The following is a 24,985-nucleotide window of genomic DNA, read 5'->3' on the forward strand; positions in this document are numbered from 1 at the left end:
CAAAACACACACGTATATATAAAGGAGCAATTATTCAATGTAAATAAGATATATTTTCAATTTTTAAAGAAATTAAAAAAAAAAAATACTGGAATTAACACAATTATTTATTTTAATTATTTAATTTCATAGCAGCAGCTGCTACTTCTCTTGATCAAACAGTAAATTTTTTTGTTGTAAATATTTTATAAATAAGAATGTTTTCTGTATTAAATATGTGCAAAATGTAACCGTTTAAACTGTATTGAACGGAAGCAAAAATGATATTTAGATTTATTTTTTTTTAAACAAACAAAAAGACACAAAGCAGTGATGCTATAAAATTTTAGAAGCATTTTAAAAGCAACAGGCGGGCCAAATGCTCCTCTGCTTCTTAAAAAAAAAAAAAGAAAAAAAAAGAAAAGCAGAGTGAACAGCCACTTCACTCCCTCCTATTTGTGCTTCCGTTTGCCATGAACGCACTAATCCTGGCTGGAATGTCTCCGGTCGTGGGGTCCTACGGCCCTGAGGAGCAGAGCAGCAGGTGAAACTGAACTCTGATGGCTTGTCGCGCCTCCCAGTAGTTCTACTGTATAGTTCAACCAGGCCATCTGTTACACAAGAACCCAAATGTGCAAAAGAAAGAAGACAGTTTTCTTCATATGTTGTTTGTTTAATTTAAGGCTAAAAGAAAATTAAATCAATGAAAGGTCAAATTTGAGGGGGTAGGGACTAATAAGTGTCTGTATGTAAGTGGAATGAATTTTTGTAACGATTGTGAAGGCACATGTTTGAAATAAAAATGAACTGAACTGTAAAGGAAATAATTTAATAAATAAAATCATAAATCAAATATTTAAGTTTAACAGCACTCTAACAGAACTCTACACGTGGAGTTGAAGCAGATTATTACAGATAATCTAATTTGCCTAAGAAGGTTGTTCTTACCAAGTAGCTGTAATCACAGTTTTCTAAAGAATTCATTTTTTAAAATCAAAACTCGATTCTGACGGGTCTTGTATATATAAACGTCCATGTTTCTGGCTAGTGTCACAACAACACACACACACAAACACACACATACGAACAATAGACATAGAGGTGGGAGGGGCTAGGTTACGGATTAAAAAAAGAAAAAAAGATTTTTTTTTTAAAAAACAAAAAAAAAATCCCCAAAAACCAGGGGGAGGTGGAGTGTGGACGCAACTGTCACTCAAGTGCTGCAGCCACAACATGGAGCCTAATGCTAACAGTGGGCATGCTGGGTCACCTCAGCGGGATCCCAAGACCCCAGTGCAGTACAGTTAAAGATCTGGTAATCCCAGAGACAGGAAAGAGGGGACAATATGGCACAAAGAGCAAAAGAGCGGGAGTAAACCAACTGTCCTATATTTCAGAGATACGAGGCAAGGTAAGAAAGACAAAAGCAGCTATGTGTTAAGGGCAAAAAAAATGCCCGTAGGAAGAAGTTACCTTAAAAAAAATTCTGGAACCCAGCCAACAAAGCATCAAAACCCATGTCCATTATCACCTCTACAATTATGAGGCAAGTGATGACTGATCCAGTTTGGTATTGTTTTGATTCTCAAAGCTCAACAGTGAGATTAAGGACATTAAAAACTTTTGTATGCATGACTATCCTGAAGAAAACACACACACTCCTGAGGATGTAGCCATAGGCAGCGCTCATCACCTCTGTTTATCTGGAGGGCTTAGGCCACTTTGGGGACTCCCCTTAAGTCTCACTTATCTCATTAGACCCTTAAAACTGATTAATATGAATGCCAGCAGAGGCCAGCTCAAGGCATTCCTAAGAATGGAGGGAAGGAGGAAAAGAGAAGAGATGGATGGGGTGGGGGGATTTTAGAGGAAGGGGGTTTTTGTGTCTCCGGACAATGAGCTGATGGCTTTTTAAGCCTCTCAGTGGCTCTGGGTTAATACTCAGGGCTGCAGTCATGGGATAGGCCGCGGTTCAAAGGCTGCTGCACTCTGAGCCTCACTGCTTGCTGATTTAAAGGAAGAAAATAAACAAGCAGACTAAATACCACATCTCCTGCAACTTGAACCTCGCTAAAGAAATAATGAACTACCCGCCTAAATCGGAGTGGTAAACGTGCATGCGTGCGCGTCGGTCTATGTTCTTTGGGGTGTCATATTTGGTTTTGTGGGATAATGTTCAGAATAAGCCAGACCAGTCAACGCTGGGCAGAGATGAGAGGAAGAGGGAGAAGATGGGTTTCATCACACATTCAGGGGATCGATCACTTTCTCTTCAGGGGAAAAAAAAAAAAACCACACTCAGTACAGTTTCACACCGAAATACCAACCATCACACAAACAAAAAGCAGCGCGCACATGCACAACACAATGCAACTTCACAAAATGGGAAAACTATCAAGCAGCTCTCAGAGGAGCAGGCTCAGAGAATTGGGTCAAGAATAGTGCTGCGCTCTGCCGTAGTAGTAGGTATGCGTTTCTGCTGCTTCATTAAAGCAGGCTTCGAAGCAGAGGTCGTCTCAGGATAACCACGCATGCTAACAGAAACTCGAGCATGCGCACAAGTAACTAGCCACTGGCATGCGAGTAAACAGAAAGATACCGCCAAAAGACACAAAACGCACACTCGTCTGAGCATCAAAGCCATCAAAGCGGAGGATGCTAGACTTGGTTCAGTGTTACACATTTTTAAAGTATGATTTATTAACTGCTTGATTCTAGATTCTCCTTAAAGTTTGGATCAAACATCGGCATCTGTTGCCTCATAAAAAGCCTGGACTGGGAAAAAAACGCCTTTAATGTGAGTAGTAGTAGTAGTAGTAGTAGTAGTAGAAGGTAGTGATTTAAAAAAGATAAACTGCACTTCATCTTGACCAGAAGTTTGAGAAATGCAGAATGATATCTCTAAAAGATCATTTTCATTTGTTTTTAGAGTTATTAAACTCCAAGGTGGCGCAGCTAGAGACAAATATGAAGAGATTTCTTTCACATTTAGATATCTACTATTTGAATTACAATCATGCGTAATTATCCACACTATTCATCACAGTCTTTGCTTCTAAAGTACATTTACGTCTAAGGACAAAAACGACTCGCTCTTATTGTACCAATTTGTCGCCACAGCAGATATCTACCATTTTGGAACGAAACCTTCCATTAAGCTGCTACATAGCACACACCCTGGCATTCTGACTGTGATACATGCTTTGCAGTGGAAAATGCACTTTCAAGGGCACAGCGTGCAATGTGTCACAGTAGTTAAGAATAAGATGCAACTTAGTAGCACAGCACCAACTCCCGAGTAAACACAACCCTGTGTGTGGGAGTCTTTAGTGTCAGAGGAAACAAAAGCAGGGGTCTAAACCTGAGCAGGATTAATCCCGTCTCTGTGGAAGAAAGCCCCAGTGTCACTAAACTCAAACCGTAAAGACAACATCTCCTCAGGGTGAAGACCCAGAGTTTAGCCCCAGGAGAACTACCACCAACCAACCACAGCCGCCACCCGGGACACAGAGACAGCCGGCGAGCTGCATGCATCTTTAAAATGTGGCAAAGCCAGACAAGGAACTGAGGGGGGTGGAAACTGGGGGGGTCGATGAGCCGGATGGTGTTGAGGGAAGAACATAAGAGAAGATGGGGAAAGGGCAGTTGGAAATAAGAGAGAATGCCATCTTTTCTTTTCCAAACACTGTGACACCCCTGGCTACTACTACGACATAGCAGCCCCAGCAGTGTCTGGCACTTGCATTATGCTCTTCCTCTCCTCCCTTTTTCTGTCCAAAAGCATACTACTACTTCAGCTGCTCGCGCTCCCTTTCTCCTTGCCATTCATGTGATTCTTCCTCACTCCTCTCCTTTGGCCTCTCTTTTTTTCCCCCTCCGATTAAAAGGCATGCGCTACTTTCAGCCCTGGCTATGTGGAGTGGACAGAGAGAGCAGAACAATGGCTGCCTTTCAGTCTAGCAGTGCAGCGCTGGGGGGGGGGGGGGGGGGGGGGGCACTGGCTGCTAGTATTTTTCTCTACTGTCAGTTCAAACAAGCTAATGCAGCTAGCTTATTATTGTCATGTCTTGTTAGAACCACAGAGTTAACGAAGTGAAAAACAGCACTGTGTGACTTTGTTTTTGTTTGCTTACATTTCTGTGCTTTGACCTATATTTAGTCCACTTTTTCATGGCCATGTTAATGTAAACAAGAAGGAACTCGTTGAAAGCAGAACAGGCTGTGTCAGCCATTTTAAAATAATCACAGGTGGTGAAGGAGTTAACGCCGTCCTAATCTAAAATCAGTGTTTTATATTTTCTAATTTTTCTTTTTGCGGCGGGGCTGTAAAAGTCTGCAAATATATCAATAAGATTGCGTCAATACCAAAGAGAAAGAAGACCACACAACTTTACAACCCAACTGTGTGTTTCTCAGTCTGTCTGTGAAGATGAATTACCTCATGAGTCATTTACAACTGGCTACAACCTGTCAATTAGGTCTTTATTCACAAGCTTGAGATGTGTTCTCTTCTGGGATCTATTCTCCACACTGCTGCCCAGCTAGAAAAACATCCAGTCACTCCCCCGCAGCACCCCAAGTTAAATAAGGAAAACGGCAGCGTACAGTCCGAAGCCAGTCTACCATGAAAGGAATTATCTGTGGAAAATGTGCCTGGCAAAAAACCCGAACAGTCTCAATCGCTCCCATTACATTTTCCAGTTCAAATAGTGACGGGTGACAAAATAAGTGAAAACATTTATTTATTTATTTATTTTCTTAAAGAAACCCATCAGCTGTTTTGGCCTTACACACGTATCCGTGTAGTTCCTGTAAAAATAATATGAAGTTTACAGTAAATGAGTCTAACAAGGTCAAACACAGAAAACAGAAAGTGCTGGTCTATACCAATATAGATATATATATCTCTTTCAACACTACTCCTTTCAACTGAGATCAGAGGGCACAGAAGGTATCACACCTCTCTCAGTAGCGCCCCTTTCTGGTCAGGGGGGGATAGACCAACCGAGCGTTATAACAGCTGCTTGTAGGCCTCCATCTTATGGAAGAGCGCAGAGGACGTGAAGATGGATATGGTTAAGCGCCATTTTCAGCCGCGAATGAGAATCGTAACAAACGCGCGAGCTTTCTGGATTGGTGTTTGAACCCTCATTAGAACTACAGTGATCATTTATTCCCGTTGACCACTCTTTTTGATCTCCTAAAATGCATTATACATATTTTCTTCTTAGTTCTATGTTTATTTAACCTTTTAAACCATAAATTAACCTGTCGTGTTCACAGTAAGAGTACACTTTGGATTCAGATGATATGAATTCACTTTAAGAGGAAAAAAATTAGAGTTGGTAGGAAAAAAAATATACAACTTAGATTTTTTTTTTTTTTGGTTAATTTTAGCCAGAGAGGCCTGCGATAGTGGCGCGGAAAAACAAACAAACAAATAAATCAGTCTGCAAATAAAAAACAAATGCATCTAGTACAAAGGCAACAAAGAAAAAAAAAGGGTAAAGGTTTTTTGTCTTTACATTTTCATAACAGAATATAAGTCTTGCACCAAGATTTGCACACGTGGAAGTTGCATAAGCTGGTAAATACTTTATTGTTTCCAAGTACAACTATACAGACTGTTTCCCCCATGGGTTGAATGCCAACAATTGAATGAGGGCTGAAAAGTAGATCACTCAGCTGATAGCAGTGTTTCAGCACACCATCTGACCTTGGTGTGACTAGTGTGAAAACAATTACCTGGACATTAATGTGTGGTTGTCCGGGCAAGGGAATTATGCGCTTCAGAAATTATGTTTTATTTTTAAAGCAATCCTGCCTTTTTGGAGTAAATAACGTTTAAAAGTGGTAATTTTACAGTTTACCAGTATGATATCGCTACTCATTAATATATATCTACTGATGAAAAAACACGAGTTTTCTGATATATATATCTATAGACAAAGATGAAAATATTAACATATAAAAGTATATTTAGTTATATAAAAATACACTTCCGTACTTTCGTCATAAGGTGCTTTCACCAGGATTAGCATATGCAAGTCTACAGTCTGACCAGTCGCCCCCGACGACAGGGCTGCTTCTGTCCGCTGCATAGTTCCTTCACAAGGGTCACGGCCAAGAGCCCTACCCCTCTTCCACTGCTCACTGAAGAACAGCTGCTCTGCCAAGCACATTGACTAAGCATTGACTGCTGCCTGCTGGGCTCATTTTCTAGTTAATAGGAAAAAAAATCTAATTTAAATGGAAAGTGCATTTACATGTCTGGTGACAAAAATACTACATTTAAACTGAATAAAAGTATTATACTGCCCAGCACTATCATTACAATTTGCTGGTTTTCTATCAAGTCCTATATTTTTCTTTTTTGGTCTTTATTCTCTGCCTCGATCTCTTTGTGTCCCCTCCGCTCGCAGTCCCTGCAGCTCTGCCGGTGGCTGTGCTTGCCAATGCCACAAGCATAAAAAAATGACAGAGCAAGGGGTCATTAACAAGAACTAATCAGCCTGCAGACAGGGGGACAGAGGGAGAGGAAAGAGTAGAACACAGAGTGAGTCAGGATGAAAACGATGAGGAGGTTAGGAGCAACTAAAACAGGGCAATATCACTTGACTTTAAAAATTACAGGTATTCAGAATTTGTAATCATACGAATGATAACGTAATATAAAATTTTCCCATTTGTTAAAGGCAAATGCATGTAGAGACTATGATTTTCCAACTTTATGCATTTGTGCCTTAGTATAAATCAATGCACCTACATGCAAGCACAGATTGATAATACATATATTCATGACCCACTAGTCTATGACAGGTAATGAGAAGTAAGAGGCAGAAACATGTGATTATTGCAGTATCCAGGAATATGAAGAAGCGGAAACAAGCCCTTTATGACCTTATGGCTCATTTGGCACACACACACACACACACACACACACAAACAAAGATGAGCCAATCAAGACAGCAACAAAAGCAGACTAATACTAGGAGCAACACTACTATATACAGGTCTAAAGCAGCTTGTTAGAAAATTTCATTGGTTGAGCTACAAATTATGCAGCAAAATACAAATCACCTTGAGCAATTTGCATGACCACAACCGCATCAAACTGTTTATGTTAATAACACCTTCCACTTCAAGGAGAGTTGCAGTTACTACTTTGTCTGTTGCAAGCCAACTTTCTGCTTCGTTATTCCTCTCCGTATGTGTGTGACCTCTCCCTGAGCTCCTCTCAGAGTGTGCCTGACCTCTGCGCGTCTTTCTCCACCATCAACCGTGGAGGGACTCTGAAAATATCTAATTGTATTCATTCATTTTCTGCGCCTGGCAAGAAGAGACAAAAAGAGAGAGGGAGAAAGGGAAGGAAGGAGAGAGAGAAAGAGACGGAGAGCAGAGAGGCAGCACGGGATCAAGGCAAGGAGGGATATGGGGAAGAAGAAAGGACGAAGGGGGAGCATGGAAGAGAAAGCCATTTCTTCGCTATTACAGCTGAGACATCATTAGAGTCACTGTCTGTCCCTTATTGGAATAAATGCTCGCAAGCAAAGACAGTTAGTGAGATAGCAGAGGGACAGATTCCACAGAGAGAAGTGTTATTTCAAACTAATGGAAGTCTTTCAGATAAAACTGTAGGGTTTCATCCAGGATTTCTCCAAACATCCTCAAAAATGCTAATATTCCAAATTAAATTCTTTTGAGTAACTATCAAAGAGAAAACTAAAAGAGAAAGTTTAGATGTCTCACAGAGAGAGAGGGAGATTAAAAGATAAAGGTGCTATTCAGAAAAACAATGCAGTTAGCAAGTTTTTGGTCTCATGCTGCGGCCGTGAGAGACAACGATGGAACCAAGCCAACAAAACGGCAAGGAAACCCCCCTCAGCCTGCACCCAGATCAGGAACAACACAAACACCCGGCAGAAATTACTGTGGCACGGCGAGCACAAATAGCATTTCACAATAATGTGTAATTCAGTTATAATTTCGAATGAGAAAACTTTTGAAGAAAATGCAAACTTCACGGGGAAAAAAAGCAGAACGTTTTATTCCAAACACAAAAACTTCCAATCTGAGGCTCCCGGTTATACGTTACTGACGGTCTGTAAGCAGGTCTACCGCAGTGTGCTTTGTATATCAGCGAGTGAAACTAAAGCATAGCTCACTGTTTAAACTTTGAGCCCTTTCACTTTTTCCGTTTACATCGACTTCAGACTTTCTCAAATCATTTAGCACGGCATGACACTTGAAATCAGACAAATTCATGTTTACGTTCCTGCGGACAGTTTCAGGCTGATTGATGTTGGACAGAAACAGATGTAGCAAAGTTTACGAGTCAAGCTGTTTCACCTGGCATTTCCATACAGAAGCTTTCTCTAGAAGAATTACTTCTGTGCATTTCAGGTGATTAAGTAAGCAAGCAGAGCACAGCACATTGCGCACACTGAAGTGAAACATCCAATTTGGTTAAATGAATTAAAAGCAAAAGAGGTTTTATGACAAAACCCAACTCAAAGAGCAGCGTTAGTGTGATGGATCATATCTCTTGGGCAATTTTCAAGTTCGAGGAAGCTGCAGTTTCACGCGGAGCAAAAAAGGAGTGTCGACAAATGGCTTTTTCTCTAGGTAGTAAAACAAGCCCTGAATGATTGTGGTCAGATACCAGCAACTAAGAATATGAGCTGATTCAAACATAGGGGGAAAAAACATGGAATTAACTCTTCTAATAACATTTCTGATGAATTACATGATGATAGCAGTAAATCAATTGGAAAGTAACGTGCGAATGAGTCTGTTTGTGATCAGGGACGCTGTAAATTCTTTCAGTGTGACTGGAAGCCTCAGAACAAAAGGCAGACGCACACAAGTTCCACTACCATGCCACACCAGCTTTCTACAGTAATGCATGAGGAAAGGGACTCAATATTTATTAACAGAGTCATCAATAACACACGTTTGCCATCTCTGCCTCTCTCCTTTTCTTCACTGCTTTTTAACATTACCTTTCTGGCTTCCTGCCTCAGACCTGCAGGGGTGAGAGTCAAACAAACTCTATTTGGGGTAAGTAGAACAGAGTGACTGGTGTTAGCATGAAAACCTGTTTTCTTTCCTCGGGCAACAAAGAGCCTCAGAAACAGATGAGATGCAAGAAACTATCTGTTTCTGTGATTTTACAGCGGACTCAAAGACAGTAAAAGTGCAACACGGATCACTACAACCGTATTTTACACTCTCACCGTTTCTTTTTTCCGCGTTCCTATGTCAGATCAAAGATCAAACGTAGATGTACTTATATTTCCATTTTTCTTTAAACCGTACTTTGTTTTTTGTTGTTTCTTTCTTTACTGAAACTTGTCAGCACATCTGGAAGATATCAAGTTAACAGAGCGGCAAGTCAAGTCAAAACTGTTTTGTTGGGGAAAAAAAATGTGCAGACTAATGAAAGTGTGTCTATCAACAGCAGAAATCTTTAACTCAAACTTTAACTTAAAATTGTGTTTGCCTCTACTGAAGAAAGCGCTCCATAAATAAACAGCCAGGGTAAGCTGGAATAGGGACTAAGACCACAGCAGTCACGGTCTACGGTATATCAGGCCGAGAATCTACACACCCCGCTAGACTGGCCCCGACTTCAGGAGAAAGCTTACAGTCAGCCCTCCGTCTGTAAGCCTGACCACTAATTGTTTCAAGCAATAAATCATGTTTTCCCAAATTTCAAACTGAACGTAAATAGTTGTGCAACAAATTCAGCATATGCTATTAATGGCTTTGTGTTAAGCATTTTATTCAACAAATACTAAGTGCCATTGGCAGCTCAGTGAAATCTCTCTGTAAACTCAACCAGCAGCATTTAGACTTAATAAGCCTGAGACAAGGCTGTACAGTTTAACTCCATAAGGGACTTTTAGTGGGAAATGCTGTCTCAACGAATGTCCACAATGTGCACTGAGGTTAACTCAACGTTGTTGAAGTTTCAGTCTCAAGGACTGCAGCACTTCTCACAAACTTTCATTTTGCTTTGCTGAAGTTGCCGAGTTTGAATGACCTACGTTCTCACTTACAAACTGAGTTTTGGTGAATCTAATTATGTTAAACACATAAGTATCTTTATTTTCCTAAAATAAAAAGTGAAAAGCGCCTCTTTTCACAGTTACATTAACTGTTCCATTTTTTTGACAAGATAGATGTCCTCTAAACTCTAAAGTAACAATTTATCTTCACATCTATGAAAAAAGTAACAAATAAATAAATAAATTTCAAGAAAAACGTTGTCTCTTTCAGAATAACAAAGGAGAACATTATTTTAAGAAGACAAATTATTGGTTTTCACACTAACCAGCCATCTCTTTACTAAGGCAAATTAAACCTTTCACAGATGACACAGTTAATTAGTATTCTTGTATTTAATTTTTGCAAAACATCTGTTATTAGTTTCTTTAAAAGCCTGAAAAACGCTGCTTAATTTCGACATGCTTCATTTACTGCTTCACTGTAATAAGTCCACACATGCTACAGTTCAATGCTGCACAAATGTAATTTTACAAACTATATTTCACATTGACTGTTAAACGTATGAACTAAAGAAACATTGATAACATTTTGCTTAATTTTCCAGCAACCCTTAAAGGTGATCCGAGAACAAATTTAACAAGGAGCAACTTAAAGAAGAAAAAAATAAAACTTGACCAATTAAAACTCTCAAAACTGGCGATAACGTCACTTCGGATTTAATCTACTGCATGTTTTTATTATTCAAATGTGAGTTTGACATTTTCTGTCATTTTCTTTTTTTGCTGTGGTTACTCTGTACTTATGAAGCACTCCTTTAGGTATTTTTAGTTGTGTTGATATCGCCGAATGCGTCTAGATTACATTATGGTAACTGTCCTGAAATATGAAAAATTGATTCTTTAATCCTGACTGACATATAGGCTATCTGTGCCTACGATCAGTATCTTAAGTTTCTATATTGTGACGAAGCCATAAATGCCCTGAACGCAAAACGCACAAGCGACATAGAGAAGCCCTCCTCCGTAGTTCACAGGTCTGAGACATTTGGCCTGTTCGTGGCGTTACTCCTATAACTGGAGTTTTCCGAATGAAGCAAACACATGTAATCTAAAAGCGAGGAAATTAATTACCATATTTTGTAGGTAAATGGGCTTTTTGGATTTGTGCTGAGACTAATAAGATACAGGTGTTAATGGCTCCGGTGGGGTCGTGTCAAGCACAGCTTGAGTCCACCGAGGAGAGAAAGAACATAAGATAATGATCCTGATTGTATGGCACAGTCCCTCTGTCTGTAAGAGGGTAAATGGTTACTTTCCTTATCAGGACGATACTGACAGCGGGTAAAGCGAAGGAACATTAGGCTTTACAGGTTATGTCCGGGCCTTGTTACGCACGGTTTTAATCTATAGTTTCTCGGCAGGTACGCTTTTTATGAGCAGCCTCGCGCTGAAAATAAGACAGAGGGTTTTTCCTGTCCTTGGTTGTAGCATTTACCTACAGATGCTGGCATTATGCCCTCACTGCGGAGAATAAATACTGATGTGGTCCGGCAAACCTGAAAAGCCGTCGTTCGTACATAAGAGAAGGAACCTCGCCGTCCCTCCGTAGTTAAACCTGCCCGGTGAGAAGCCACTTACTTGGTGTTGGTTCGGTTCCAGAAGACAGCGTAGCGGTCGGCCACCACTTTGGAGCTTGGCTCCTGGCTAAATACACACATCAACAGCACCAAGCAGACGAAGACAACCATTTCCAATTGCAGCATCACTACAGCAAACTTCGGCACGTATTCCTCTTCAGCGTAGGTTAGTCAGTCAAGTTGCACGGGCGTTTCAACCGGGACAGGTGATGAGTCTCATTCACACGTGTCCGCGTGTTTCTGGCGCAGTTTGTGAATACTAAACAAATACAAATGCGCACAACATAGAAAACGAAGGAAAAACCATTAATGACAGTTCGGATGACACTTCTTCGGGTCGAAGGAAATGTGAAGTTACAAAAGCAACGCGTTTCTCGCTGACGCAGAGAGAAAGTTCAGATGAATCATGAGCTTTATTTGGTGAAGGTTGTCAACTCTAACAAATCCGTATCAAGGTGACAAAATATCTCTCCATCTACTGCACAAACAGTGATCAGCAAATGTAGGCACCAATACGCAGCACAACAGGCAGTGTCTTCTGTGGTGTGATCGTGTTCCTGCAGGGAGCTACTGGATGCAGCCTGTATCAGGGCAAATGACAGCTGCTGAACACTTATTCTTTACTCCAAACCGAAAGCGCAGGGGATTAGCCAGCCCAAGATATGATGGAGAAAAAAAGAGAGAGGGGGGAATCAATGTGTCCAATGACGCTGTAAGGCGCACGTCAGATGTCCATGTTTTCCAGGCAACTTTTTAAAGCCATACAGTCAGCCAGTCACTGAGAAATGAATGGGGAAAGCTGGACACGGTATTTCGTTTCCAGCGTGAAAAAAAAATAATGTTATCCTTTCCCGGCGATTTACCGGGTGTGACACGACCGATGCGGGGAGGAGTCCTTCTCGGTGTCGGGGAGGACAGAGTTATGTTTTCTCATGCGCTTCTGTCCGTGGAGGCGCTTGTTTATGGTCGCATCCCAAACTGTCCTCCTCATATATAAGCCATCGTGCGACGTGCAGGCATGAAAAAAATACTGCGTTCTCCCATGAGCGCGCTATGAAGTCTTCCTCTTTTTCTTATGTTTGGGTTTCAAACGCCGGGACACGCAGGAAGGTGAGGGCACAAGCAGGCAGCTTGAGACGCCGAGTGAGAGAGTGGGTTTGGTTACGACGGAGCGGGGGATAGTCCCATTGGTTTGAAATTATTTGAATGGGCGTCTCTCGAACAAAGCCAAGCCCCTCCCCCACCTAAAACCGAGCTAATTCAATTACCGAAAGGTAGAGCTGGAAGGGGACATGGAAAGAGGTGCGCACAGCTGGGACAGTGACCGCTTTTAGATACTCTGTCCACACCACGTTGTCAGCTCCGCTTGATAAGTGCGCTCGGCGCAATTTAATTACATGCAAACGGACGCAGCGGACCAAAGAAGACCATGGGCTCCAGTTACACTCTCATTTCAATTTAAGTTGCGTTTTTTTCTATTACCAAGAGGAAGCCTGTAACGAGGTAATGGCCAAGATGTTGACATAACAATACTTTTATACATAAATATATTAGATTTTATAAGGAAAAAGATAATTAATATTAACATGTTATTTTCTTTGTACTTTCATTGCCCATTATTTTTTTCATCAATCTAATTTAAAAAAAATATATTTAATATAATTTTTTATATTGTATTTAATTTTAACTACTTTACCTCCACAAAGGTCAAATCTACAGTTAGAGGAGGAGGGCAGCGACACTTCTCAGCCCTTCTGTGTGATAGCGCAGTGTTGAGAGATGATGACCACGCATTGCCCGTGCAGATGTAGCGGGGCAGCCTGTTGCTGGAGCGGTTCGAGGAGCTGCTCCAGCGCCCAGACGCCCCGCAGTGGCGAGTCGCCGACTCAGCCAAGGACAAATTCAAGCTCGAGTGCGCCAGGGGAAGCGCGTCTGTCGTCGAGTTAATCAGACAAATGCTCACAAGGAGGATTTATGAAACTTTAGAAAATAAGCTGTAGGCCTAAACTCAGATGGGACATCCGCAGCGAAAATAATGTGTAATATGAACAGCCTATAGAGGCAAGAGTTATGGGGTGAAATTTCACCGATGGGGCCATTCGGAATGATTTTTAAATAACAGTAATAATATTGAAGACATACTATAAACTTTAAGGACTAAAATCTTTGCCCATCTTGTGTAAATGTAAAAATAAGTGAGATATTAAACAAAGCAGATATGATTTTTAAAGGGAGAGAGCAGGTGGAGGAAGTGGAAAAAGTAGTTCCAGTGAAAACAACAAGCACATTGAAGTTTAAATAAGTGGGATTTAAAATGTAAATCTAGAAAATAACATTTATTATAATAGGCATGAACAATAAATGTGATCATTACAAAGAGGTAAGTAAAGTTTATAGCTACGTTTTCTGTTGTTTTCATTTTTACATTTTCCACATCTCTAATATCACTGTCAGCAAATAGCTAATATAAACCTATTGATAAAAAAATAGTAAATTCAGATAAAACCTTGCCTGGTTGCCTGGTGCATCAATATCTCTGTTATAAAGTCAAGAAAATCAAGACATTTCACTCTAAATTCCAAAAATGTCTACTTTATGTGAGTGCAACAGGTGCTGTGTCCCTTTCAGAAAACAGGAGGGGAGGAAAAAAGAGTGGAAAGACAAGAGAAGGGAGGAAAGGGTAAGAGGGCAGCTAATATTTTAAGATAATTCTCTTGACCTGTTCTCTTGGACTAGTGTAAACTAAGGACCACTCACTTACATCTATCAGCGCGCACATGCACACTGGCAGGACACTCACTCTGCAACCACATGCAGACATCAGCACCAGACAATCCTGGAAAAATGTTATGACATACACACTTTTTTTTCAAGCCTTTTTTTTTGTAACACGCACACACACAAAGGGAGGACATTATCAGCTACTAGGGAAGGAGGGGTGGGTAGGTCAACCCGGAGGTCACTTAACATGGCTGTTTTCACACCCACTTTACAACCATGACTGCATTCCTCTCCTGCTGTGTCTCATCTCTCTCACGCACACATGCACACATACACACTAGCATCCAAAAAAAAGGGGGAAAAAAGTTGATAACAAGCATGTTTGACTGACTAGCGCACACAGCGTATACCCCCAGCTGCTTTCATTTTCTCTGGCATAGGAACAGAGCTATCTCTCCCCATCCCCTTCTTAACCTGCTGCCACCATCATAGTGGGCTGCGTTGATTACTTCTCACGCAGGCCCATTTTCTCCCTCACCTCCATCCACATGTTCCCGCCGAGCGGTGCAAAGATGGCTTGAACTCTATTTTCAAAAAGCGGGGTTTATTTTCCTATTTGATTGATTAGTGCGGAGGAAAACAATACCATCATAAACAACCAGTGACCAGGTGATGCGTGTGTTCTTTTTAAATGAATGAAAGTTTGCATGCTCATATTTTTTTTACTTGCTGCTAACATCTCATTGTACGCTCTTATTATCGTCCAACGCCCCCTATGAATTGTGTATTTTTACAGAGCAGAGTACTTTCTAATTTTACTGCAGTGTCATGTAATTCTCCCTTTCTTACTTGAAGGTTTTATCATTCAATTTCATATATATATATAGTCGTTCTTACAAAATGACAAGTGTCTGGCTTTAAGCCAGAGATTTTCCTCCTCTCACATACAGTAATCTGAACACTCACGCAGGCAGGGTCACTGCAGGGTGAGATGGGAAGGCTGACTGACTGACTGGGTGGGTGAATCATACCTATTTCAATGCAACTGTTCATTTATTATCAGGACAATTATAGAGAAGCAGAAGTTGGGAGGAAGAGGTGAGAACGCGGCTCGTTGGTGTCAACATGGAAGGTCAGCCATGCCAACAAGCAATTATAGACATGAAAATCAAAGAGGATTCTGTGCATGGGTTCTTAAAATAAATACATTTTTAAAAAGAAACAAAGCCTAGCAAAGCATTAGTTAAAACTGTCAGCACAATCAACTCTCTTTTTCTGAATAGGATTTATTGCATCCTCCATTAGATGTAGATTTCATTAATTATTTATGCACTATCATCAAAAGAGATATAAACCTAAACCACCAAAGAGGCACAGTCAAAGTGGCACCATTCTGTTATAATGTTGGCTTTTCATCCAATACACAAAAAATAAGAAGAGTAATAATAAACTAAATGTGTTCACGTCCCCATAATCAAATTTTTGCAACATATTCCCACACTTTTACACTACATCACTATGTGTTACAGTCTGTCATTTCCATAATGTTATGCGCGTTTACAGAGATAGCGAGCAGCATTGGAATACAGTAGATCAAGCACTGTACTGGAGATCTGTGTAATGATCTATTCAAACAGTGCTGTTTCATATCTCATTGATATACAGCTCACACATCCATAAATATGATACTTTCTCACAAGCCCAGGCAATGGGATCCTTGTCAGTTAGCATTACTGGGAGCACCATGCATGTGTTTTTGCCCTATAACCCCATTCATGCTATCATGTGCGTCAAACTGCAAACACAGATTGGGTTGGGTTACATGCTGGGAGAAAATAGGATTTGGACCTCTTTGGAGCATAGATGAAAAAAAAAAAGTCTATTTCAGCAGATAATAATCTCAGTTCACCTTCTCGAGATATCTTCCACAAAGAGCTTAAAAAGAAAAATACGCACTCTGTTGCAGTGTATGTTCACGATTTGATAACAAGGAAGAATATTTGACAAACCGTTTAATGTCATGTGTTACACCTGAAATCGCAAATCTATCCATCTGTAGGGCTGTATCCTGCATTTCAGTAACACGATACATTATATCTTATCGAGTGCATTACCTCCCTCCTCTGTACCGCTGCCTCACTCTCTCTTAATTCTCCACCACCTCCCTCCTTAGGATGCATATTAGATTAAAGATTTTATTGTCACACTCAATGCACTTAGAGTGTTGGCAAACTGAATCGCAAGGAGACAGCATGTCATAGAAGAGACACCTTGGGTTGACTAAGTCATGACGAGCCAGCACAAATCGATGAGATGGACTAATCGGATGTATCTGCTGGGACGAGCCCTGCCCTGAATCCAAATGATGGACACCAGATGGGGACTGATGTTGCCATTAGTACTCAATCAGTGCGGTAGGCAGAGCAATGTAAGGACAAGGGCTTCGTTTTCAATGAGGAATGAGCTTTTCAATAGAGACAGCCAAGGTCCCCCTATTCATAGAGGGAGAGCAGGAGTCTGCGTTAGAGATGGCTTGTCTGTGTTTGTGCTGGTGCAAAGAAAAAGAAACAGAGATGAATAAAGAAAAGGTTTTGAGTGTATAGATACTTACAGTGTGTGCATGTCAGGGGGAGGGGGTTATACTTAGGAAGACACCTTTTCAAACAAGGACAGAAAGTGTTGCAATGGGCTTGGGGGGAACTTGACAAGAAATTACATCTCACAAGAAAATAGATCCATGCCACTGTTAAGACATTTATGTTATTGTTACTGATCCACATTTCCATGGGACGTCTTGGGAAAGATCATGGTCATGGGTAAAAGAAACCAAGGCAGAATTATGTCCACATGATAACAATATTAATAATAATATTGCTTTTGTTTTACAGCATCCGTTTAAACCGGAGAATTTACCCAAAATGCAACACAAATGCATAAAATATGCATAATATAAAATGTGATTAATAACAAAGTAAAACACTAAAATATTAAAAGCATTTTTTTTAGAAAGCCATTTTATTCAGGCAGCGTTTAAACATTTAGTTTCTTTCTTTTCTTTTTTTTTTTTTAAATGAGGGATTGACTGAGCTGATCAAGGGCGTTCCAGGACGAGAACAGTAAAAGCACAGCCCCTCTTTGTTTTAAGGCTTCACCGTGGATTCAAAAAGCAACCAGCTCTCCAATTTGCCAGGTCTGAGTCCTGAGTAATTGCTTTAAAGTGGATGTGTATTATGTAGAAATGATCTGTAAAAAGTTATATTTAATGTTGAAGCAATGCAGGGGAGAGGATTGAAATTTGGGTTTAAAGTTTCACAAAAGAAAACAATTGTGGGAAATTCGCCTGTTCGCTTGCTTGCCAAGAGTTAGATGTTGAGTTCAGTCAGTAGATATGAGGCTACTGTGCCAGTAAGCTTAGCTTGGCAGAAAGATTGAAAACAAAGGAAACAAAGAGCCTGGTTATGTTTATAGGTAAGGAAAAGTTCACCAGTAGGCACATACACTATATCCTGTTTGTTTAATCACTCAAAAAATTGTTTTGTTTCTTTGGTGGGGAGGGATTGCAGGCCATGTGGTTTCTAGATCTGAAGATAGGCAGATGTGTTTGGATGTAGCCAGGCCAGATGTTTCTCTATATAAAACTAACATATGCTAATCAGTAAAACTAACTCTATTAAAAGGTATAAATCTCCATACTAAAAATTCTTCAAGAGGGTGAAGCTGAAATGATAATCCACTCAACAACTTCTCTAACCACTCAGAGTAAATGTCTTTGCCTTCAGATCTGTCAAAGTGCTCACATTACCAATAAACATAACCAAAAAGTATATGTCACAGAGAGAGTTTTTCGCTGTGAGTCCCGTTTCTTATCTTAAGTAAATATTCCCAAGAAAGCACTTTCTTAGATGAATGAGAATGTCCAGAAAGGTTTGTTTCTCGAGGGGTTTGGGACATACCGTCATCTGATAAAGAATTAATAAGAGCATTCTTCGCTCTTCAGCTGGACATTATCAGCTGACGCTAGTGTGAAAACGGCTGTTTTATGTCTGACCTACTCCCAGTTTTTCAGCGGCTTTACAGTAACGCTATCCATTTTCTTTTTCCTCCCATTCTCCCTGCAAAAAAAATGAACGAAGGCTCGCTCACATGCACAGAAGGAAACCACAAACAGTCCCCTGTGATCCCCAGGTTTAAATATTTATTTGGCCTACAACAAAGCAGTTTGTTTCTTTATGTTTCTTAATGCAGTGTGTGGCATGCGCTGACAAATGTGTGCACGTGTGCAGCATACATTCAAAGCATGTCGACTAGTGTGAGCTATTCTGTGTGCGAAACATAAAGATAAGAATTGGTAGTATTCCTTTTTTTTTTTCTTGTTTTAAACCAAAATCTTTCCATGTGTTATACTTAAGACTGTTTCATCCAAAGGGGAGATCCAGAGTTAATAATAAAGAATACATAGCATGGTGGCATCTTATCCTTAGATTTAATTCGGAAAAGTCTAACTTATCCTCATTACAGGGACCTGTAGAGTAACAAATGATGAATCACAGTATGTGATAATAAAGGTGACACTGTGAAAATCCCTTGGCTGGGATCCATCTCATCATTATGAGAGCATTATGAATGGATGTAATAAAAGTGAATTAAGACAGGACACCGCTGATATAGATATTATGAGCACATTGTCCCTACCCTAATGTGAATGGTGCTTCAGCTGGCTTCTGCAATAAGGGTCTCAATTTGGAGAGGCTATCCTCAACTCTGAGTAATACTTACATACAATCATGACCAAAAAGCTGGGAGGAGAGAGGGTGGGCAACTATTGAGTCCTCTTTTGTACTCTCTGTGCTCCTTCATTACAGCAATGAATGTAAAAAAGTCTTTGATATCCCTGGCTACAGTGTGCAACGCAGCAGTCATTCGCCTCCATGGGGCCTCGCATCTCTCTTTGAAGTCCCAGGAAGAAATTGATGTTCCACTGTCCCTTTATGACTCTTCTGTTGAAAGGAAATATAGATTCATAGGCCCAGGACAAAGCTAATAGCCAGACTTGTTCAAAGCAAAGGAGCAGAATAATAGTGCAGCGTGTCAGTTCAAGCCAAAGAACATTAATCTCTTATTAATACCAGTTGATTCTGCTTTTCAAACTGTACTTTCTCTGCTTCTGTCTGTCCTTCTGCCTCGTTCTCTGGCGGGTGTTGCTCTGCGGAGAAGGCCACCGCTTACGAGCTCAGCTATACATCATTGATGAGGGTACAATAGCATTAGTGTATGCTTAGCCTGCTAATTCTCCCTGCCATTGTGGAAAGTTTTATAATCGGGCCATTTGTAATTCCACACATAAAAGGATAAGCTGAGATCCAAGAGGACTTATGACACTGATCAAATTAAGATCATTTTCTCCCAACAGGAATACCTGATAATGAGAAATACAATTGCTACGAACAGTATCGCTGACAAGCTATTGACAAGATTTGCCCCGTGGTATTTATGACTAGGCACTTGTTATGCACTTTGCATATGCAAAAATATTCCCATCTACAGGCAATCCATTTTCATTTACAGTGCATTTTCTTTCCATAATTGCTATTACAAGCATTAAACCTCAATGAAATATTGTCATTTTATGTGTATTTATTAGGGACTCTTGGCCCCATTGTGGCATTTTCCTTGCTATCTGTGGGAATGTGAGAATGCTTCATATCCCCCTGACAGCACATTAATTCTCGCAGACATCACTCAGTCACTGAGACAGACCATTTCCTTCTCCTGTTTTTCTTTTGCTTTTTTAATCGAGGGAATAATTGAAGGAATAAAGGATACATAGGCGCTCGGGGTAAACCAGCATCGGATTACCTGCCAGACACACATACGCACCCATTACGACATGCCCAACAGATTCATGTTTGAATGCTTGTGCACACCTAAACACATTATCACATGCATAATCACAGACACAGAAACAAGAAAATTCAGCCTCTGGAAATTATGGGGTGGAAAAACCCAGTGTGTGTGTGTGTGTTGTTCTTAATTTGATGACAAAAAATGTTTTGTATAATTACACCTGATAAGAAAGAAGAACCATATTGGCTGTTAACACTGTTTGAAATAATGCAGATGCAGAAATGATGAGAAAACATGACTCCAGTCAGCCTAAATTCTTTACATATAAAAACATACCCGCGTATAATTCTGGCCTCTCACTTTGACTTATGGCTTTCTGTTTCAGGAGGGATACTCATCACACCTGGGTTGTGATGTCATCAATTTTCTTTTCAGTTCTTCATTAAATATGATGTAATCATTTAAAGTCCCTGCAGGGAAATGTGAGGTCACTCCCAAAAGTTACACAATCACAGTGACTTCCAGAAATTCTACGTGCAGTCCAAGCCGCGGCCGTGCTTAAAGAGGATCAGCACTTTTTAAGCATGAAAAAAATAGTGTCACTGCCATTCTGATTTAATCACAGCATAGGCCTTACATTACCACAATGTGACACTTTAATTAGAATGATTAGTACCAGAGGAGCATATGTATTTGTTGTCCTCGGGCTTCATGGCAGCAAGCTGAAGTTAGGAGAGCACCCAGGAAAGCTGACGCATTGTTCAAAATGTAGATTTAAGGGCCACTTCACCTAAATCACAAACATGTGGTCGGGTCTGTCATTTGTGCTACAAAATATATTCTGATTTGGAAAAGCAAGCCGTTAAATTTTGCACGGCCTTTGATGGGTTTTTATAAGAATCATTCTCAAAGGTGCAGCATGGAACATGAAACAATATTATCCCTGTGTGATAAGTATCATCGTCACTCCTCCACCAACCAGACTTCCAGACCTGCTGGTCAGCCAGTCAGCAGAACACAGAAACACCATATTTGACTAATACCAACATGTCAGCACTACATATCCCTGCAGCTCAGGATATTGGAGCAACTACCCTTATACATCACCCCCTAGGAGGATAGGAGTTTTTGCATCCCAATTCATATGTAGGGCTCAGTAAAACAGATCTAACACCAGTGCTCACTTGCTGGGGAAGAAGGACTCTGTCATAATTAGCAGTGGCATTTGCTGACAGAGAGGCCAAGCCGGTCTGGCTTCCATTGAGATGCTTTAGCATAGAGAAAGGGAGCGAGAGAGAGCCATCAGATAAAGAGAGGTCTTTCACCCGCCCCCGAAATGGATGTTGTTGCCTGAGGGGCCACTGTGCCAATCAGCAACTTTCCAACCAAATCATTTGCATCATAAACAGTCTGTTATGATGTGCTTTGAATTAATTTGTTGTTCGGTTAAACACTAGCACGAATGAAAGTTTGATTCAACTATGATTAAAATTCAGACCGTTATGCTATAATCACAGGGTTTTAGACTTTTCCGCAAATGCAAACAGAGAAGCGTTCAAATATAGAGCGTTTACGCGGGCTTCTGCTCGTATGATTCAGGAAATTAAAGTTTTTAAAACAAAATAGAAATGCTCCCTTTGATTTAATATAGCTATTACCAAAAGTTTGTTTCCCTTTTATCTTTTCTGATTCCTTTAACAATAGTTCAAAGCAATGATTCAAGTGTTGCTGCAGCTGGCAACTCCGGAGACAGTTATCAATAGTAGTGGTGCCTGCTAATTATCCACCCCTGGGGGAACAGGGATGATAATGCAACTCTGCTTTTCTCTGTTTTGAATCTTTACCTTTCTCCCTTGGCTCATTAAACACCACCATCTCCATGGGTGGACTGGTAAGAGAGCACTTTGGTGTGACTGATAACAAGCTTGTTGTTGTTGTGGGATCGTGCTGCTCTGTATGGGCTGTGTACATAACACGACCAATGAAAATGTAACAGTAACACGGAGGAGGGTTAAAGAAAAACAGGGTACATTTGGAGAAATGTGCACTTTATTACAAGCCACAGATTGCACTCCAAAATACTGCATGCATATGAAGGTGAGCGGTCTTCCTTGAAGACACATCTGGTGTCCATCAGCGACATTTTTCTGAGGTCAGGGGGCACAGGATATTTAACGTTTCCATCAAAGAATCTGGATGACAAGGTAATGTCTCCGGCTGAGACAAAGGCTCATTAAATTACATATATTGCTCCTTCCTCTCATGATCCGGAAAGAAAATGATAGTAATAATTTTAAAGACCAGGAAACAGAGCAATCCAGATGATAAATGTCACCTCACAGGTTTTTCATGTAGTTTACAAGTTTATGCAGGATGAAATAGAAGAGGTTTTGTATCCCATCATGTTTGCCTCAAGGTGAAAAAGTACCATTCACGTATGATGAGTAAATGAGCCCATGGCCCATCTCTGTGGCATGTGTTATGTATAAGCAGCAGTGAAACAAAACAGATCCCTCACCTTTATGTCAGTCAGTCAAAAGTCTCAAGGAAAAGCTGTGTTGAAAGGAGATGGATGAAACATTTTCAAAGATAAATGAGCGCAAGCGTGTCTTGCGCACTAGCTGCCACCCATTAAGAAAGTACACTTTCATAGCTATAGCAATAGCTCACTGGCCTCTTTCGCTCCTTTCTTTCAACATCTGTCTTTCCTTCTTCCTCCCTTTCTCACTTCTTTGCCCCAGGCGGGACATGGGACCACCTGCCACTGGTGAGGCAGGAACACAGGCAACAGTGACAGCTCTCCAATGGATTTGCACACCACTGCAGGCCTCGAGGCCCCGTGAGGAAGAGGGGAGGGCGGGCAGAGTGGCAGATCCAAAGAACGGAGCTTCAAGAGAAAGAGATGAACTGCCTACCGCAGGAAACAAGACGATTAATTATGCAAGTCACACAGTGACTTTTTAACATTTGTGGCAGAAGTACACGCTGTGTGGTAATTGGTAATTTAAAACAACATATATGATGCTGTAATGGGGTCATCGTTCACCCACATGCATTCTACTCTGCTTACGCACAACACAAAGCACTTTTAAACCCTTTAATCATTCAGACTGCTGCCGTGATATTTTTGAAATAAAGAAAGTGTCCTTGCCCAAAAAAACAGAAAGGACAAAGTTTGTAATTTGGTTGGCTAAAAAAAGTGTCTGTCTGTGTTTTCCCTATAAATTTGTATTATTATTGTCTCTAAGAATTAAAAGCAAAGGAAGCAAGTCACTTTTCTTCTCTCATCAGCCACTATTTACCAGTCCACATTTGTTTGGTTCACCACAGTCTCTCCTACAACTTGGGCCAGTTGTTTTTATGTCGAAACAACATGGCAGCACTTTGGTTAAATCTCATGCCAAACCAAATTTACCACAAATCGAAAGACCTGTAATTTTTGTGCAGGACCAACCAGGGTGACTCTGAGTTGGTCTCCACCCTCTAACTGAACCTGTGTCTCACACCAGTTTCTCTGCACGTGTCCAGAACAACTTCATTCTTTATGGTTCTGAATTTATTTTATGACAGCGTGGATTTCAGATATCCTCCTCTTTTTTCTTTTTTTTACAATTTACTGGTCGTTTGACAGCCATGCTAGAGTTTTCCAGCATTGTTCTTACAGGAGCTTTTTACTGTGAAGCAGATTATGAAGATGTTCTGCTATCCTGTGAGTGAACCTTTACCCAAGTTTGGATAGTCACAGGTGCTCAAGGCTCAGTTCACACCCATTTGACGTTACAGTCTTTAAGCCACAGAATCTGATTTTTTTTTTTTTTTTAATTTTTAATTTGGAAGGTTTGTTCTGCAGACAAAGAACTTTGACCTCTGTCCTATCTGAGATATTTTCTTTTATTAAAACACATACATTTTCATTATTGCTGAGCACTAATCCTATGCTACAATATTGCCTCTATCTATTACAGTCAGTTATCTCTCGCTTTATACTTTGTTGGCTCTTCTCTTATTGTTTCCCGGGCCAGACCCGTGCAGACAGATTGCAGGCTGACAAACCTGAGAGAGAGTTATGGCTGTTCCATTACAGATTTGACAATGGATATATTTCAGACTGGCTCTCTGTGCCTGTAAAACAATGGCACATCAGACATGCCACGTCAAATGTTGTTTTTCTGGTATTAACTAGAATCAGCTGTGGATTCTCCTCCCTGTGCTCTGAGAGTCCTGCAGTCCTTGTGTGGCTGTTCACTTCACTTCACTCACAAGTACTTGTTACACAAGAATGTGTGTGTGTTGTGTGTGTGCTGCCATGCATGTGGGTATCCTCTCTTCAAGAGTCTGCTATGGCATGACAACACTTGCAAGATAAAGGGGATAAGAAAATGGAGCGAGACAGAGAATGAGGCAATATATATGGAAGATATGGACAAAGCTCAACTCTGAGACAGCGGATCCCCTTTGAAAGTTTCCGATCATAAATTAAACATATGCATCTTAATAACACTGCATGGGAAAAAGCAAACCACCCTGAATGGGATCCCCGGTGCTTTCTGCAGTCGTGGTGAATCAGATGCCTGCTTCTTACAAGGGTAGAATGCATGAATAGTCCGACAAGGGCTGCATCCGCATCACAGGGCTATGGGAGAATACCAGAGGACAGATTGACGAGGGTAGAGAGGTCATTGTTCTGGCAGGCCAACAAATAAGGACAAAAGGTTAGATAAAGAGGGAGGGTCTGTGAAAAACAGTCACAAGGAAGGATATGATCTAAGACCTTAAAATGCCATTAAATTCTGA

General features: G+C 40.7%; 1 protein-coding gene across 2 annotated transcripts in view; it reads right to left on the bottom strand.

The window, feature by feature from the left end:
* Positions 1 to 12,807, bottom strand: part of efna5b (ephrin-A5b) — a 108,840-nt gene extending 96,033 nt beyond the window's left edge. The window contains exon 1 of one of the 2 annotated variants that reach the window (XM_026188779.2): positions 11,628 to 12,807. In XM_026188779.2, the coding sequence (XP_026044564.1) occupies positions 11,628 to 11,752 (125 nt within the window). In that variant the 5' untranslated portion in view covers positions 11,753 to 12,807. The remainder of the gene's footprint in view (positions 1 to 11,627) is intronic. The other variant, XM_026188778.2, reaches the window with a different exon arrangement.
* Positions 12,808 to 24,985: the final 12,178 nt, after the last annotated feature.

Source organism: Astatotilapia calliptera, chromosome 12, assembly GCF_964374335.1.
Source record: "Astatotilapia calliptera chromosome 12, fAstCal68.1, whole genome shotgun sequence".
Classification (NCBI taxonomy): Eukaryota; Metazoa; Chordata; class Actinopteri; order Cichliformes; family Cichlidae; genus Astatotilapia; species Astatotilapia calliptera.